The sequence below is a fragment of the Chroicocephalus ridibundus genome, chromosome 1 (assembly GCF_963924245.1).
Source record: "Chroicocephalus ridibundus chromosome 1, bChrRid1.1, whole genome shotgun sequence".
Lineage (NCBI taxonomy): Eukaryota > Metazoa > Chordata > Aves > Charadriiformes > Laridae > Chroicocephalus > Chroicocephalus ridibundus.
The window spans coordinates 80233112-80246010 of NC_086284.1; the positions used below are offsets into that span (position 1 = coordinate 80233112).

Genomic DNA, 12899 nt, shown 5'->3' on the forward strand with positions numbered 1-12899 from the left:
CACTTGAGGGTCTTCATGGAGGTGGGAAAATAGAAGGATGTCAACTATTTCATTTCTCATCTACATAAGTGGATATTCCAGAATAGAACTTCCTGGAAATGTTTTGCTATTCTTTGTGGGAAAGGGGTGGAAAATGAAGTTGGCAAAATGTAGGTATTGCAAAAATTTGTCACATTTCCATTGAAAAAAATGGAATGTACCTAATTTATTACATGCTTATTTTACGTTTGATTAGTTGGAATATTAATGCATATTCTCCTTAATTACCACTGTGTCTCAGAGGAGCTGCAGTTCACTTGTTTTATGACAACATTCTTTCTCTGGTCTGGACTTTGTGACTGGATTGTCATCTGTGAGTGATCTGGGTTTCTTTACCACAGTAAAATTTGACTGAAGTAGACTGGGTGGGCTACAAAAAACTGAGAAAGCATAACTTCCTTAAAACATAACTTTTAGAAGACACAGTGAGGAAGGACCTTGGTGGCCACAGTGGAACACCAAACAAAATAGTTTGAATCAAAACTTCATCCCAAAGTGAAATGTTATTTATTATGCTACAGCTCAAACAAGATGTTTAGACATTTCCAAACCCCTTCCTTATTTTTTATTTGCATTAATAAAAGGTTGCTTTTCAGTCTAATTTGAGGTGCTGAGAAGCATTTTAACATATTATGATATTAAATACATAATATCATAATTTCTAGTGGGATGGAAATCCCAGATTTTACCAGCTGCTAATGGTCTCTGGAGGGATTCAGGCTGATGAGGTTTGTGATGTCAAACAGCTGTAGATGAAAATACGAGAAACAGTTGACAATAATTAAATAATACAAATGTAAAACTACAAATCTGAGACAAGCACATAATCGTGATGGTATTATTTCATATGATTCTTACGTGATATTAAATACCATTAAGTTGTCATACTCTTAGCAAAGTCAAAATAGGAACATTCTAATCTGCAGATTTATATTTCAGACAGTTAAGAAATAAAACAACACAATATTTAGTTAGCATGAACAAACTTCTGAAGCTTTTCTTTTTTTTTTTTTAATGTGAAATTGATTAACTGAAAAAAGGTGATTTATTGAGTTCACCCAGCAATTTAAGGTGAATGATTCACAGAAATGACACAATTGTAACCCTTCTTGTGTATGAATTATCTCAGAGCAAGCTGTGGAATTTCAAAGTGTACCTGTAATTAAACATATTTGCTGAACAATTCTAAATCTGCAGTTTATTTGCAAAAGCTTTATATACAAATTTCATATTCAAAATTCAAGCTGCTTGATTAGGTCAGTAGGCACATAATGTTTCTATCTCAGAAGCTTGATTCTTCATATCAAAAATCCGATATGAATCATTCAGAATTTGCTTTTTGCAAATACTCTTCAATAATATGCTCAAAATTCATCAAACATTATTGTTAGTACCTCTATTCAGCAGAATAGTTACAGAAAGCAAACAATACCCATCCCAAATTGCTGAAACGTCTATGTACCTTTCCAGTGAAAGGAAACCTTGCTGATAAATGGAATTTAACAGTGTAAAAGAACAAACTGTATTTACTTACTCGGCTTTTGAAGGAAGAATGATATTAATGTACCTGCAATATATGTAAATCCCTTAAATATATATGAGTAACTTATATTGCTACTCCTACATATTTTTTTCTAACAAAACTCATTGTTTATCTAAATTTTAAGTATAAAATAAAAGTATTTTTACTTCTGGAGCCTGGATTTATTAGGTTTATCTGAATTATTTTGATCCCTAATTTGGAAGATACATTTTTCAGCTGCTAAGCCACACACTAATATGGGAAGCTGCTTTCTTAAGCTTTTTTTCAGTGCTACAGAAAATACTAACAGAACAATTAAACCATTGCTTCAATGGGAGTTGCAGTGCTTACAGGTAAAATATATATGGAACTTATTCTCTTATATCTTCATTGTCTTGAGTTTCTTTCCTTTTACTGGCAGGCTTATAGAACTACAAAAGCCATGAAAATTCAATGCTAACTTAAAAGTGCAACCTCTGTTATTTTAATATTTTTGTACTGTGTATCAAGGCATTGTTTACATTAGATAATGAAATGGAGATGGGGCAGAAAACACACCTCTGAAAGACTTTCTACACAAAAGGATGAACACGTAGTTCTTTGCACAAAGCATTAGAAAATACTGTGATATTTTATTATTAAAAATGCTGCTGAAAAGTTTATACATATGTGTCCAGCCATATATATCTTCTATCATTACTTAAGGCAAAAAACAAAAAATTGCAAACCAATAACAGAAGAAACCATTAAACCCTGCGTGCCTCTTAAGGTCAAGAATATAAGCCTGGGAAAGTAACTTTTGTTTTTCTTTTACAGTTTGCAAAGTATATTTTGATATCATTATATAGAATTCTATGAAGACCCTATAAATCTGTTCCCTCTATAAATCATACATCAGTCCAGATGTATCAAATTATTAAATCAACTTGATTGTAATTACTTTTAAAAGCTAAAATCATTCACTTACAGGAACTTTTTTTTTTTACCCAAATGTCACAAGCCTGACACAGTACTGTACATATTGCTAGCAGAAGACAATTGGAAGTACTAAACAAATACTTTAATTCACATTACAAACATACCCAACTGATTATGATGCCAAGCATCATTACCTTTTTTTATTTTTTTCTTTTTTTTCTTTTTTTTTCTTTTTTTTTTAACCTTTTTTTAAAGAGTTATGAACTGCTGCATCTCAGCTGAGGCATTACATAGGTGGTGGAAATGGCCTGGTATAGAGTCAGCGTTACTCAACATTATGTGATGGATCAGTGAAAAAAAAAATCAACAGTTTTCCGTTTGCTACTAGTTGTACTTTGGGGTTCTTTCTTCATCACATTCCAACCTGAGCATCCAGGTCAGGTTTATAGCACATTTATTACAGGTAAAGGATTATATCAGCCACGTGTTGCATTTTTATCATGTCATTAACTTTCTTTTTATTTCTTTCCTTCAGAATCTGTTTTACTGCCTGCTACAACAAGGAATTGTGCAGATGAATAGACCTCAGTGAATCACCTTGTCTTTGATTTTATTTGTAGGGGTGACTATTCCAAGACATTTTATTAGAAAACAAAAAGCATAGAAAATAAGAAGAGGTACAAGGCATCTTGTGTTAGATACTTATGGGACGTATGATATTGATGCAGCTTAGTCGTGAGTTAATAATAGAAAATACATCTGGGATAATCATGTTCAAGTGCAGACCAATTTGTTCAAATATCTTTGGTTACTATCTCTCGATGATGGAGTAACTTTCAAAGACAAAATATAAAGCAATCTTCATCTGCGAGAACTTATTTCTAGCTTTTCACATTCAAATCAGTTGTTTGAATCAAACCGCTAAGTTGCTTTGTTTGGTAGCTCTGCTTGGCACCTTGTTTTCTAGTTAAGGAAAGGCAGAAGGGAATAATCAGCTAAGAATTTTGCCCTTCCCGAGAGTGATGCTCTCTGGGATTTTCCCTTTTATTCAGACGCAGAACAGCTGATGACATCTCTGCTTCTCTCTCCCCAGTGTTAACTGACTATGGGACTGCTGCGTAATAAATCAGCAAAAAAAGTATTTTCTGACAGGTACGCTCTCACAAAACAGGATACTGGGCAGAGAAGTTCTTTACACACTGATCATTTTGGAACATTTTAAAAAACAGCCAGCCAACCAACCCACCATTTCCCCACTTTCAGATTGTGGGTTTATTTCATTTAGCAAAGCTAAGAAGGTGCTTTCTCAACTGAGATTCCGCTGCAACGCTGGTGAATATAGAGCTAGGTTTCCTCAGAAAAGGCTGACCAAAACACAGGCTTTCTTTGCTTTTCTCAGGGCACAAAACTCTTCCTAATGTATCACAATAACCAAGAACTACAAACTGGACTTTGAATATATATTATCGGATGTTTCTTGGTTCAGTTCAACAAGCTTAAAATAGTAATTATTTTCTTTTGAGGTTTTTTCCTCCATTTTCCAATCCATTGCTGAAAGGCTAACACAAAATTAAATTATAGAAAAAAAAGTTTCAGAAAAGAACAACAATCTCCTATGAATACTTTAACATGCACTAGTGTAACCTGTAAGAGAAAATATGCAGGTCACACAGACAACTGTATCCTCTGCATGACACCATGGCCTCATATAAATGAAATATGTTAGAAAAAACTCATGTTTTTTGTTTACCACTAGTAATTAAGAAGAAATTCCTCCTTTGGGCTTGGAGGAAACAGAGGTGATATGACTAATGTATATACACATAGGTCACAACAGAATGCACAATCTTTCTAAAAGCTCTTTTCAAACTGAAAACATCAATAAAAGCTTCTTTTTTTTGTTTGTTTTTAAACTCACAGCTATGTACATTTTTACAAAGTATCTTTAAATATAGTTCAGGCTGGCAAGTCATCTCTTTGCACAGAACTATACGTATTTTACTGCATAGTCAGTCCTCCTCTTTTTTTTTCATTTTTGTTTTTAATAATAAAATTCTATTTCCCCCGTCTGGATTACAGCTTCATATGCTGGGTAAAAGCCCGTGGTGATGTCTTTGTTTTAACAAGGGCCATTCATGGTATGGCACATAAAGAATTTTTTTAATTATTTTATTTATTAAAAAAAAAAAACAAACAAAACCAAAACACCTGTACAGTCACTGTCTCTGTGTTCCAGAAGACTCTGCTTTGCTTCCTACACTCAAAACACCATTTTAAGTGACTTCTTCTGGCCTCAACTCTCAATCAAAGTGGCTGAGATCTTAAAGCAGTATCGTAACAGCAATGTACACTTTTCACATTTCACAGGGTTTGTAGTTGATCTTTAACATCAGAGAGAGTTTCTGTGGGAAGGATCAGTAAGAAAATAATGACTGTCCTTCTCTTTTACTTGTTTTTACTTTAGATTTTGACAAGGTGTTCAATTGATGGTATTATAACTTTTTCCTCTTCTTTTTTTCTTTTTTTTTTCTTTTTTTTTTCTTTCTTCCAAGTGGCTTGTGAGGGTACAGGGGGAAGGGCTGAGCTATACCCTAGTGGTCGAATGTCCATGGGGCAAATTTGTACTGTTTTGTCCTCCACTGAAGGTGTTGAAAGTATGCAAAGGCTGCATTCCTGTTAATGTATTTGGAATCATGGTTATGGTGTTGGGTGTCATTAACGGGATGTCGTCTGGGGACCTTCTCAAAGTAAGCGTGTAGTCAGGCGGACAGGTTAGTCTCAGTGTGTCATGGGCCTGCAGCGATTCACACTCGTGGTCATGTTCTAGCTGTTTCATCTGCAATGACATAATCTCTTCATTTTGTATGTGTGCGATATCATTGGTTGTGTTCCTCTGGGGGCTAGGCCGCCTGTGAGTCTCGTGACGCCGCTTGTCCTTCTTGTAATATAAAGCAGCAAAAGCTAAAATATTGAGGAACAGCAAGGATGCCCCCACAGCAATAGTGACACTCAGCTCTGTGGAGTAATCTCGCTTGTTTTCTATCAGAACTGTCGTATCCTCTGGAGCTGTTTTATGGGTGTCTTTAGAATGTTTGGGATTGTTGGCAGGTGTCATTGCTGGACGCTTGGTGGCTGGCCACAATTTACCAGGAGAACGTCGCGTCACATAAGGAAATGATGTCATGTCAGGAGGGGGAACTTTAGTTGTTGTGGAAACGTACTGAAATATTTCATTCAGGTTGTGAAGGTGCGGTACTAGCTCCAACCAGAAAGCAACTTTTGTTGCTCGGTAGTGGTCACGAACTCGGGGTTTCAGGCCAATATGCAGATAAAGCTGGTCTTTAGGATTGTATTTGGACCAGGCCACTTCTTCAAAGCGGTTGGGTTTTGTGTGGATGAACTTTGTGTCCTGTGGAACAGGCTGGTTTGGATCTCTACAAAAATAAAAACAAGCAATATTATAGTCAGTAAAAAGAACAAAACCAAAAGCAAACACCAAAACCCCCTCTATCCTTTAGTTAACCGTTTATCTGATAATTAACATAACCTAAAAGCAGAAGCTAAAAAAACCTCCCGAACTTAACAACAGAATAAAGAAACAAAAGAAAAATTACTTACTGTACAGTGATTCTCAGACACTATAATACTTTTTGACATGAAAACAAAGAAAGGGTTGTGTTCCAGGTCCCAAAAGCTCATCTGAAGTTCAGTATCATATTCCAAAGCTATTTTAGATAGGTAACAACTACCTTTCCCCATAGTAAAGGTGTAGGTTCAGCTCTTCTCAGTGTTTGATATTAACTTTACCGCTTAAGATACCACTAGTTCCACTGCTGTAAGTAGTAAATATGGATATCTAATCCCTATGGCAATGTTGGAAGTCCATGTCACCATAAGAATTTATACTAGCTGTGTATATTACATAAAAAACTTTAAAACACAAAGTAGCAGGGCTAATACATGTAATTGGGAACTATTTCTCTTTGTGTTCCTTTACTGAACTATTAGTCCCCCTTCATTCAAGTATCTACTTTAGGGAGAAGCCTTTGAAGTATTTGTATATTACAAATCTTAATTTGCATTAGGAGATTACTATTTGAAAGTTCTGTGTGCTCATTGCTACTAAATAACTACATTTACTGGCCGTAAGACAGTGAGCCTTAATTCTGTCCTGGTTTGTAGGGATGAGAAATATATTAGCTGAGATCAATGTGTTTTATAGTAGTTAAGTAGTAGTAGAACTAAGAGTAGTATATTACTCAGAGATAATTTCAAAACTGGTAAGCCAAATATTTAAATGAAATTATACTTTTCCCATCTTTTCTTTTTTCTTTTCTTATAGGTTCAGAATAAAGACAAACCAATGGCACAAAAAGCATTTAAATGTTTCTATGTACCCTTATAATGTCAGTAAACCTTACACAGATATGTTTTCCTCTTGGCATGAAAACATATAGAAATGCAAAATTAATAATACTTAATTTAATATTCTGTTGGGCATGAGTTTGAATCTTCTTTTACAGCAAAGCACATTTTCTGGGACTTTGTGATATATTATACTGAGAGCACATGATTCATTTTCTCGGAGAACTTTCCATTCTCCTTTCCATTCCCATATGCATTATTTTATTTCCTGTGAAAATGATTCTAATATTTTCCTTTTCTTCCAATATACTGTTATGCATGTTACGGGAATACCAAGACCCATTGCTACAGATTTTAAAGCATCTTAATTTTTTTCTTTTTCCATTTTCAAAAGTTCATGAACATGATTGCCTCTCTTAGCATTCCTTTTCTGTTTGTAAAGAGCTACTCTTTAGTTCATAAACCAGACTGCCAATTTAACTTTAATAATCTCATTATTTTTGTTTTCATCTGTTTGCCTGAAAAAAAAATTATCTTACCTTTTTTTGAGTGAAAGGAAGATTTTTTTTTCTATATAATTTTGGTACTGTGTTTTACTTATGCTTGGGGGTTTAGGTGTCCAGGGTTTTTTTATATGGTTTGTTTGTTTTTTTAATATTGTACTGTATCAAATCTTTCCCATCTCAATAAGATATAAACTAGGGGTTCCAGAACTGCAAAGCATTTTTCTTGTCAGCAACTTAAAATCCTGCAAGAGTTACAGCACAAAATACATCTTGTGTTCTCTCCACTTGCTGTTTTGATTCACACCACAAAAGACTCTGGGAAGAGTCCTACAGAAGATGTATAAATTAAGCTAGCTCGTGTAAATGAGTTTGCACTTGATACACAGTACTCAAGATGAAGAAGCTGAGCGCTCATTTCAACAAACAAAGCTGGACGTGCACTTTTTTTTAGTTCTTTTTTTTTTCTAATGGCCCTATAGATATGACAGCAAATACCTCCATCTACCTCCATCTCTTCTTTTTAACTATACCTATTAGGAATAGACAATTACGCCACCACCTCCTCCAAACACAAGAGACGAAATTAAATTACATGAGGGTAGTCTTGTATTTCAGGATTTGTTTACATGGCAGTGTGTGGGCATGAAGCTGTCCATTGAAACAAGGAACAGAAAAAAAATCAGCCAACCCTACAAGTAATTTCTTTGCTGAGGGTATCAGAACCCTACCATTGGCATCAGTTCTAGGGTTGATTACTTAATAACTGAATAAATGGTCTGAATATTCTCTCTGAATTTGGAGCAAAGGCATTTAAATGATTTTTTTTTTTTTCCCCACAAGAAAATGGAATAACTATGTCCAGGCATAAATAGAGGATCTAATAATGCATCTTGGTTTTACAGGCTAATGATAATTTACCAAAAATATTCAGTGGATATAAATAAGAAGAATTTTACTTTCTTGGTCCCTCCTCCTATGTACACTATTCATAAAATCATAAGGATGCAACTTATGACATGTTAATTTTTTTTCTTGAGAAGCTGGGCACCTTATCCTATTATGAACACTTTTCCAGTATTATATATAGGCATGAAATATAGATGTACATAAAATCATTTCTCGTACCGAATCAGATGTTTGACAAAACTTTTGATCTCTTACTTTAACTTCACATTTCCTTTTGCTTTTTCTAGCCTCTCACATCACCTTTGTGTTTCTGGACACTCTTGAGGCTCAAGTGTGTAATCTCAGAACAAAAGGCTGCTAGGAGACCTTCCTTTAAAAACACATTGCAATCCTGTTGGCAAAAATATACTCTGAAAAATATATTTTCAGTTCTGTACTTCTTCCAGTAATGGCTCTCATAGGGACTAGATAACTTGTTTCCCAATCCTACTAGTTGGTAGGGAGCCTTTTGTTTTTTCTTCATCCTATTGCTAGAACAAAGTTGATGATGGTTGTTATTCATTTTGCATTCCAATTATTTATTTTCACCACCTAATTTAAACAGCTACTCCATCAAAAATGCCCCCGTAATGAAATGACTGAACTCCTCTTCCATGTGATAGAAGACCATATGAGGGTGTTTCTTGTCCTATCTAAGGTATTTTTTTATTAATGTGCAGAATCATCTGATTTCATCTGTCACTTTTTTTCCACACGTTTTACTTAATTTAACGTGTTGGTGTTCATTGATTTTTTCTCAGGTGATATAAAGCAAATGTGTCTGCAATGAATGCTGCCTGGAGAGCAACACACGTTCCTGTTCAGAAGGTGATTTGGTAGCTGACCTGGAGGGCAAATGAGGGAACTGAGTATTTCATATCTGGGGATATTGGCATGGGAAGAATGATGGGAAATCCTAGAAGCAAAGAATTTTTTTGTTTGGAAAAGACCTTTAAGATCATCAAGTCCAAACATTAACCTAGCACTGCCAAGTTACCGCTAAACCATGTCCCTAAGCACCAAATCTACACATCTTTTAAATACCTTCAGAGATGGTGACTCAACCACGGCCCTGGGTAGCCTGTTCCAATACTTGATAACCCTCTCAGTGAAGAAATTTTTCAGAATATCCAATCTAAACCTCCCCTGGCGCAATTTGAGGCCATTTCCTCATGTCCTATTGCTCGCTACTTGGGAAAAGAGACCGACCCCACCTCACTATAACCTCCTCTCAGGTAGTTGTAAAGAGCGACAAGGTCTCCCCTCAGCCTCCTTTTCTCCACGCTAAACAACCCCAGTTTCCTCAGCCACTCCTCATAAGACTTGTGCTCTAGACACTTCACCAGATTCATTGCCTTTCTTTGGATTCGCTCCAGAATCCCAATGTCCCTCCAGTAGTGAGGGGCCCAAAACTGGACACAGTATTCGAGGTGCAGCCTCACCAGTGCCAAGTACAGGGGGACAATCACTTCCCTGGTCCTGCTGGACACATTATTTCTAATACAAGCCAGGACGCTATTGGCCTTCTTGGCCACCTGCGCACACTGCTGGCTCGTATACAGTCAGCTGTCAACCAACACCCCCAGGTCCTTTTTTGCCAGGCAGCTTTCCAGCCACTCTTCCCCAAGCCTATAACGCTGCATGGGGTTGTTGTGACCCAAGTGCAGGACCCGACTCTTGGCCTCGTAGAAGCTCATACCATTGGCCTCGGTCTGTTCAGATCACTCTACAGAGCCTTCTTACCCTCAGGCAGATCAACACTCTCACCCAACTTGGTGTCATCTGCAAATTTACTGAGGGTGCACACTCGATCCCTTTGTCCAGATCATTGATAAAGATATTGAACAGAACTGGCCTCAGTACTAAACCCTGGGGAACACCACTTGTGACCAGCCACCAACCGGATTTAACTCCATTCACCAGAACTCTTTGGGCCCAGCCATCCAGCCAGTTTTTAACCCACTGAAGCATACGCCCATCCAAGTCATGAGCAGCCAGTTTGTCCAGAGGAATGCTGTTGGAAGCGGTGTCAAAAGCTTTACTTCTTTAGAAGTTTTCTATTATCGTGAATTCCATATAACATGCTGAAATACCATTCATCTTTTAACTACTTCTGCGAGAGCATTAACGATCAGTCAGGACAATGGAACTGTTACTTTAATGCACTTAAATTGTTTTATTCTTCTTGTGTCATTCTCTAACTTCACTGGAGAGCAAAATGTCAACAGTTACATACTAAGTCATTCTCCAAAACACTGAAAGGCCCCTTGATCATTTATTTTCTTTCAGCAGTCCTCTTTTCTCCATATGGAAAAAAAAAATATATATAAAAAAACTGTGTGACATTTCTTCATGCTTCCACTGATTTTTCATATTGTCACAGTATCAATAATGGTACAGCCATTACCACCTGTAGCACTGTTACGCAGGCATATTTTCCCTTGCCTCCTTTCCTCACTTATCACCAGGTCCCACTGTTGCCATGCTCCCAGTCAGCTATTATAACTACTAAGGAAGCAAACCGTAAGTACACTGTTTTATTTGACTAACACAGATTGGCCATTGGAGACAGTTATTTCTTCAGACGAAAACATCAAAAAGAAATGCAACAGCCTCATAAAGGAGTTCACAGAGAATTGATTTGAAAACACACTTTAATCATTGTAGGTTTAATTGTGTCTTTCATTCGAAAGCCAAAATAAATATAAAACACAGACATCCTTAATAACTGAGGTTTTTTCTTCAGAATCAATGGTAGTAAAATAATTCAGGAGTGCTTATCCAAATTACAAAGAAAACAAGGATACATCCTTTAGGCTTTTATCTTTCCCATCACCAACCTCAGTAGAGTTGGATAGATGGGAGCAAAAATAGAGTATTGTAACTCCTCAAAAGATGGTAATTTTTAGAAAACCAATAGGCGCCTCCAATGAGAGCATGGCTTTATATATACTCTATTAAACTTCAAATCCTTCACAAGAGTGTAGCTGGCAGACTATCTGTGAAGTATTAGCACACATCTCCTCATGTCATTCACTGTCCCCCTGCTGATGTGTCTGTGAAGGATGTAACATGGCTTTAATTAAGAGAATATTTGAGCATATAAAATTACCATTACAGTTAGGATCGTACTACTGGCAGCAGACTGAATCTTTAAGTGTACCTCTTAATGAAGCTCTCGCATATAGTTTTGCACATAGAGGAATCAAAAGCCATATTTTCATGTCATTTTTGTAGCCCAAATGTAGTTTCTCACACCTACTCTGTGACAAATTGCTTTTCTATTTCTAAGGCATGTTAGAAACATAGTTTTGAAAAGCCAAAATGACTGTTAATGAAAAAAAAGTTATAGCAAGGCAGAAAATGGAGAATCAGCAAAACACAGCTTCCAAGTATTAATTCCAAGCGTGATCCATATGCCATTAAACAGTCACTTTATTGTCACCTCCTATTTGCTTGCTTCAGTAACTGACTTCAAAGTAAAACACAGTAAAAGCACTGTGCCTTATGCTGTGTCTTTGACACCTAGTGATTTTACAGGACTGACCTGCCCTTCAAACCCAGTCTTGGCAGCAGGCCCATTAAGCAATGTGTGTTTTTTAGCAGCAGGTGGCATGTCAGTTAAAAGCCCAGCACAGTCCATCAGAATGATGCACCACCTGAGCTGTAATTATACAATAAGTACCTGGATGCAGCCTCTGTAGGAGAGTCATCAAGATGGAAAAGTGTCAGAGACATTAAAATTAAATAAATAAATCTGCAGTTTTAATGTTCAAGGGTCACCTACAGGGAAATGTGGAATAATAAACTCTCGCAGTCAACAGATTTTTCATAGGTGTTGCCATGGGTACAAACACAAAGAAAACCAAGGTCTATCAGAATAAGGATGGGAAACAATCAATTGAAAAAAAAGGTGGGAAAAACACAAAACAAAGACCCCAACAGCACAGTCTTGAACCATATACATTTTTTTGAGAGTTGGAGGACCTGAGTGGGCACATGGATTTCAGATTGCATGTGTGAGGGTAGAGAGGAGAACGGTTACCCTAGGTATGTCCCCTGTTGCCCTAGGTTTGAGGTGCTACAACATTCCCTTTTCCCTTGGAGGGACCAGAGGTGCAAAGAAAATGTAATCTTAAAATATTATTTTCCTCCAAGTATTCTCTTGTACTATCCAGAAAAATTAATCATTGTTCATGTAAACAAAGAAAAAAAACAGCAAGGTAATGCATCTTGGGTTGCACTTTTCCTTTCCTTGTGAAAACTGATATTTTACAGCTAGAGGTCATTTTTAATGACACATCTTTCAGACTGTCTATAAAGGGGCAAGTTTGTAACAGAAGATACATCCCACTCCTGCCTCATCAACAATGGTGAAGTTTCAGAAATGACTAATGGCTCTCCCAAAACACTTGTTGTGCCTCTAGGTGTAGTATGACAATGGGTTCATAACCAGAGAACTTGGTGATGGCACGTACAGCCTGCTGAAATTAGGTTTCAAGTAGCAACAGCTGGAAAGTGCTTGCAATTCCGATTAATGGTGGCAGCTGGGGCTGTGAGAAGCTCCTGTCAGCCTCAAAAATTGTTTAAATATGACTACAGGG

General features: G+C 36.6%; 1 protein-coding gene across 5 annotated transcripts in view; it reads right to left on the reverse strand.

Moving 5' to 3' along the window:
* Window positions 1-232: 232 nt before the first annotated feature.
* The window catches only part of NLGN4X (neuroligin 4 X-linked), a 189334-nt gene continuing 176667 nt past the window's right edge, over window positions 233-12899 (reverse strand). For all 5 annotated transcript variants that reach the window (XM_063341143.1, XM_063341113.1, XM_063341137.1 and 2 more), the window contains one exon: window positions 233-5913. In XM_063341143.1, the coding sequence (XP_063197213.1) occupies window positions 5064-5913 (850 nt within the window). In that variant the 3' untranslated portion in view covers window positions 233-5063. The remainder of the gene's footprint in view (window positions 5914-12899) is intronic.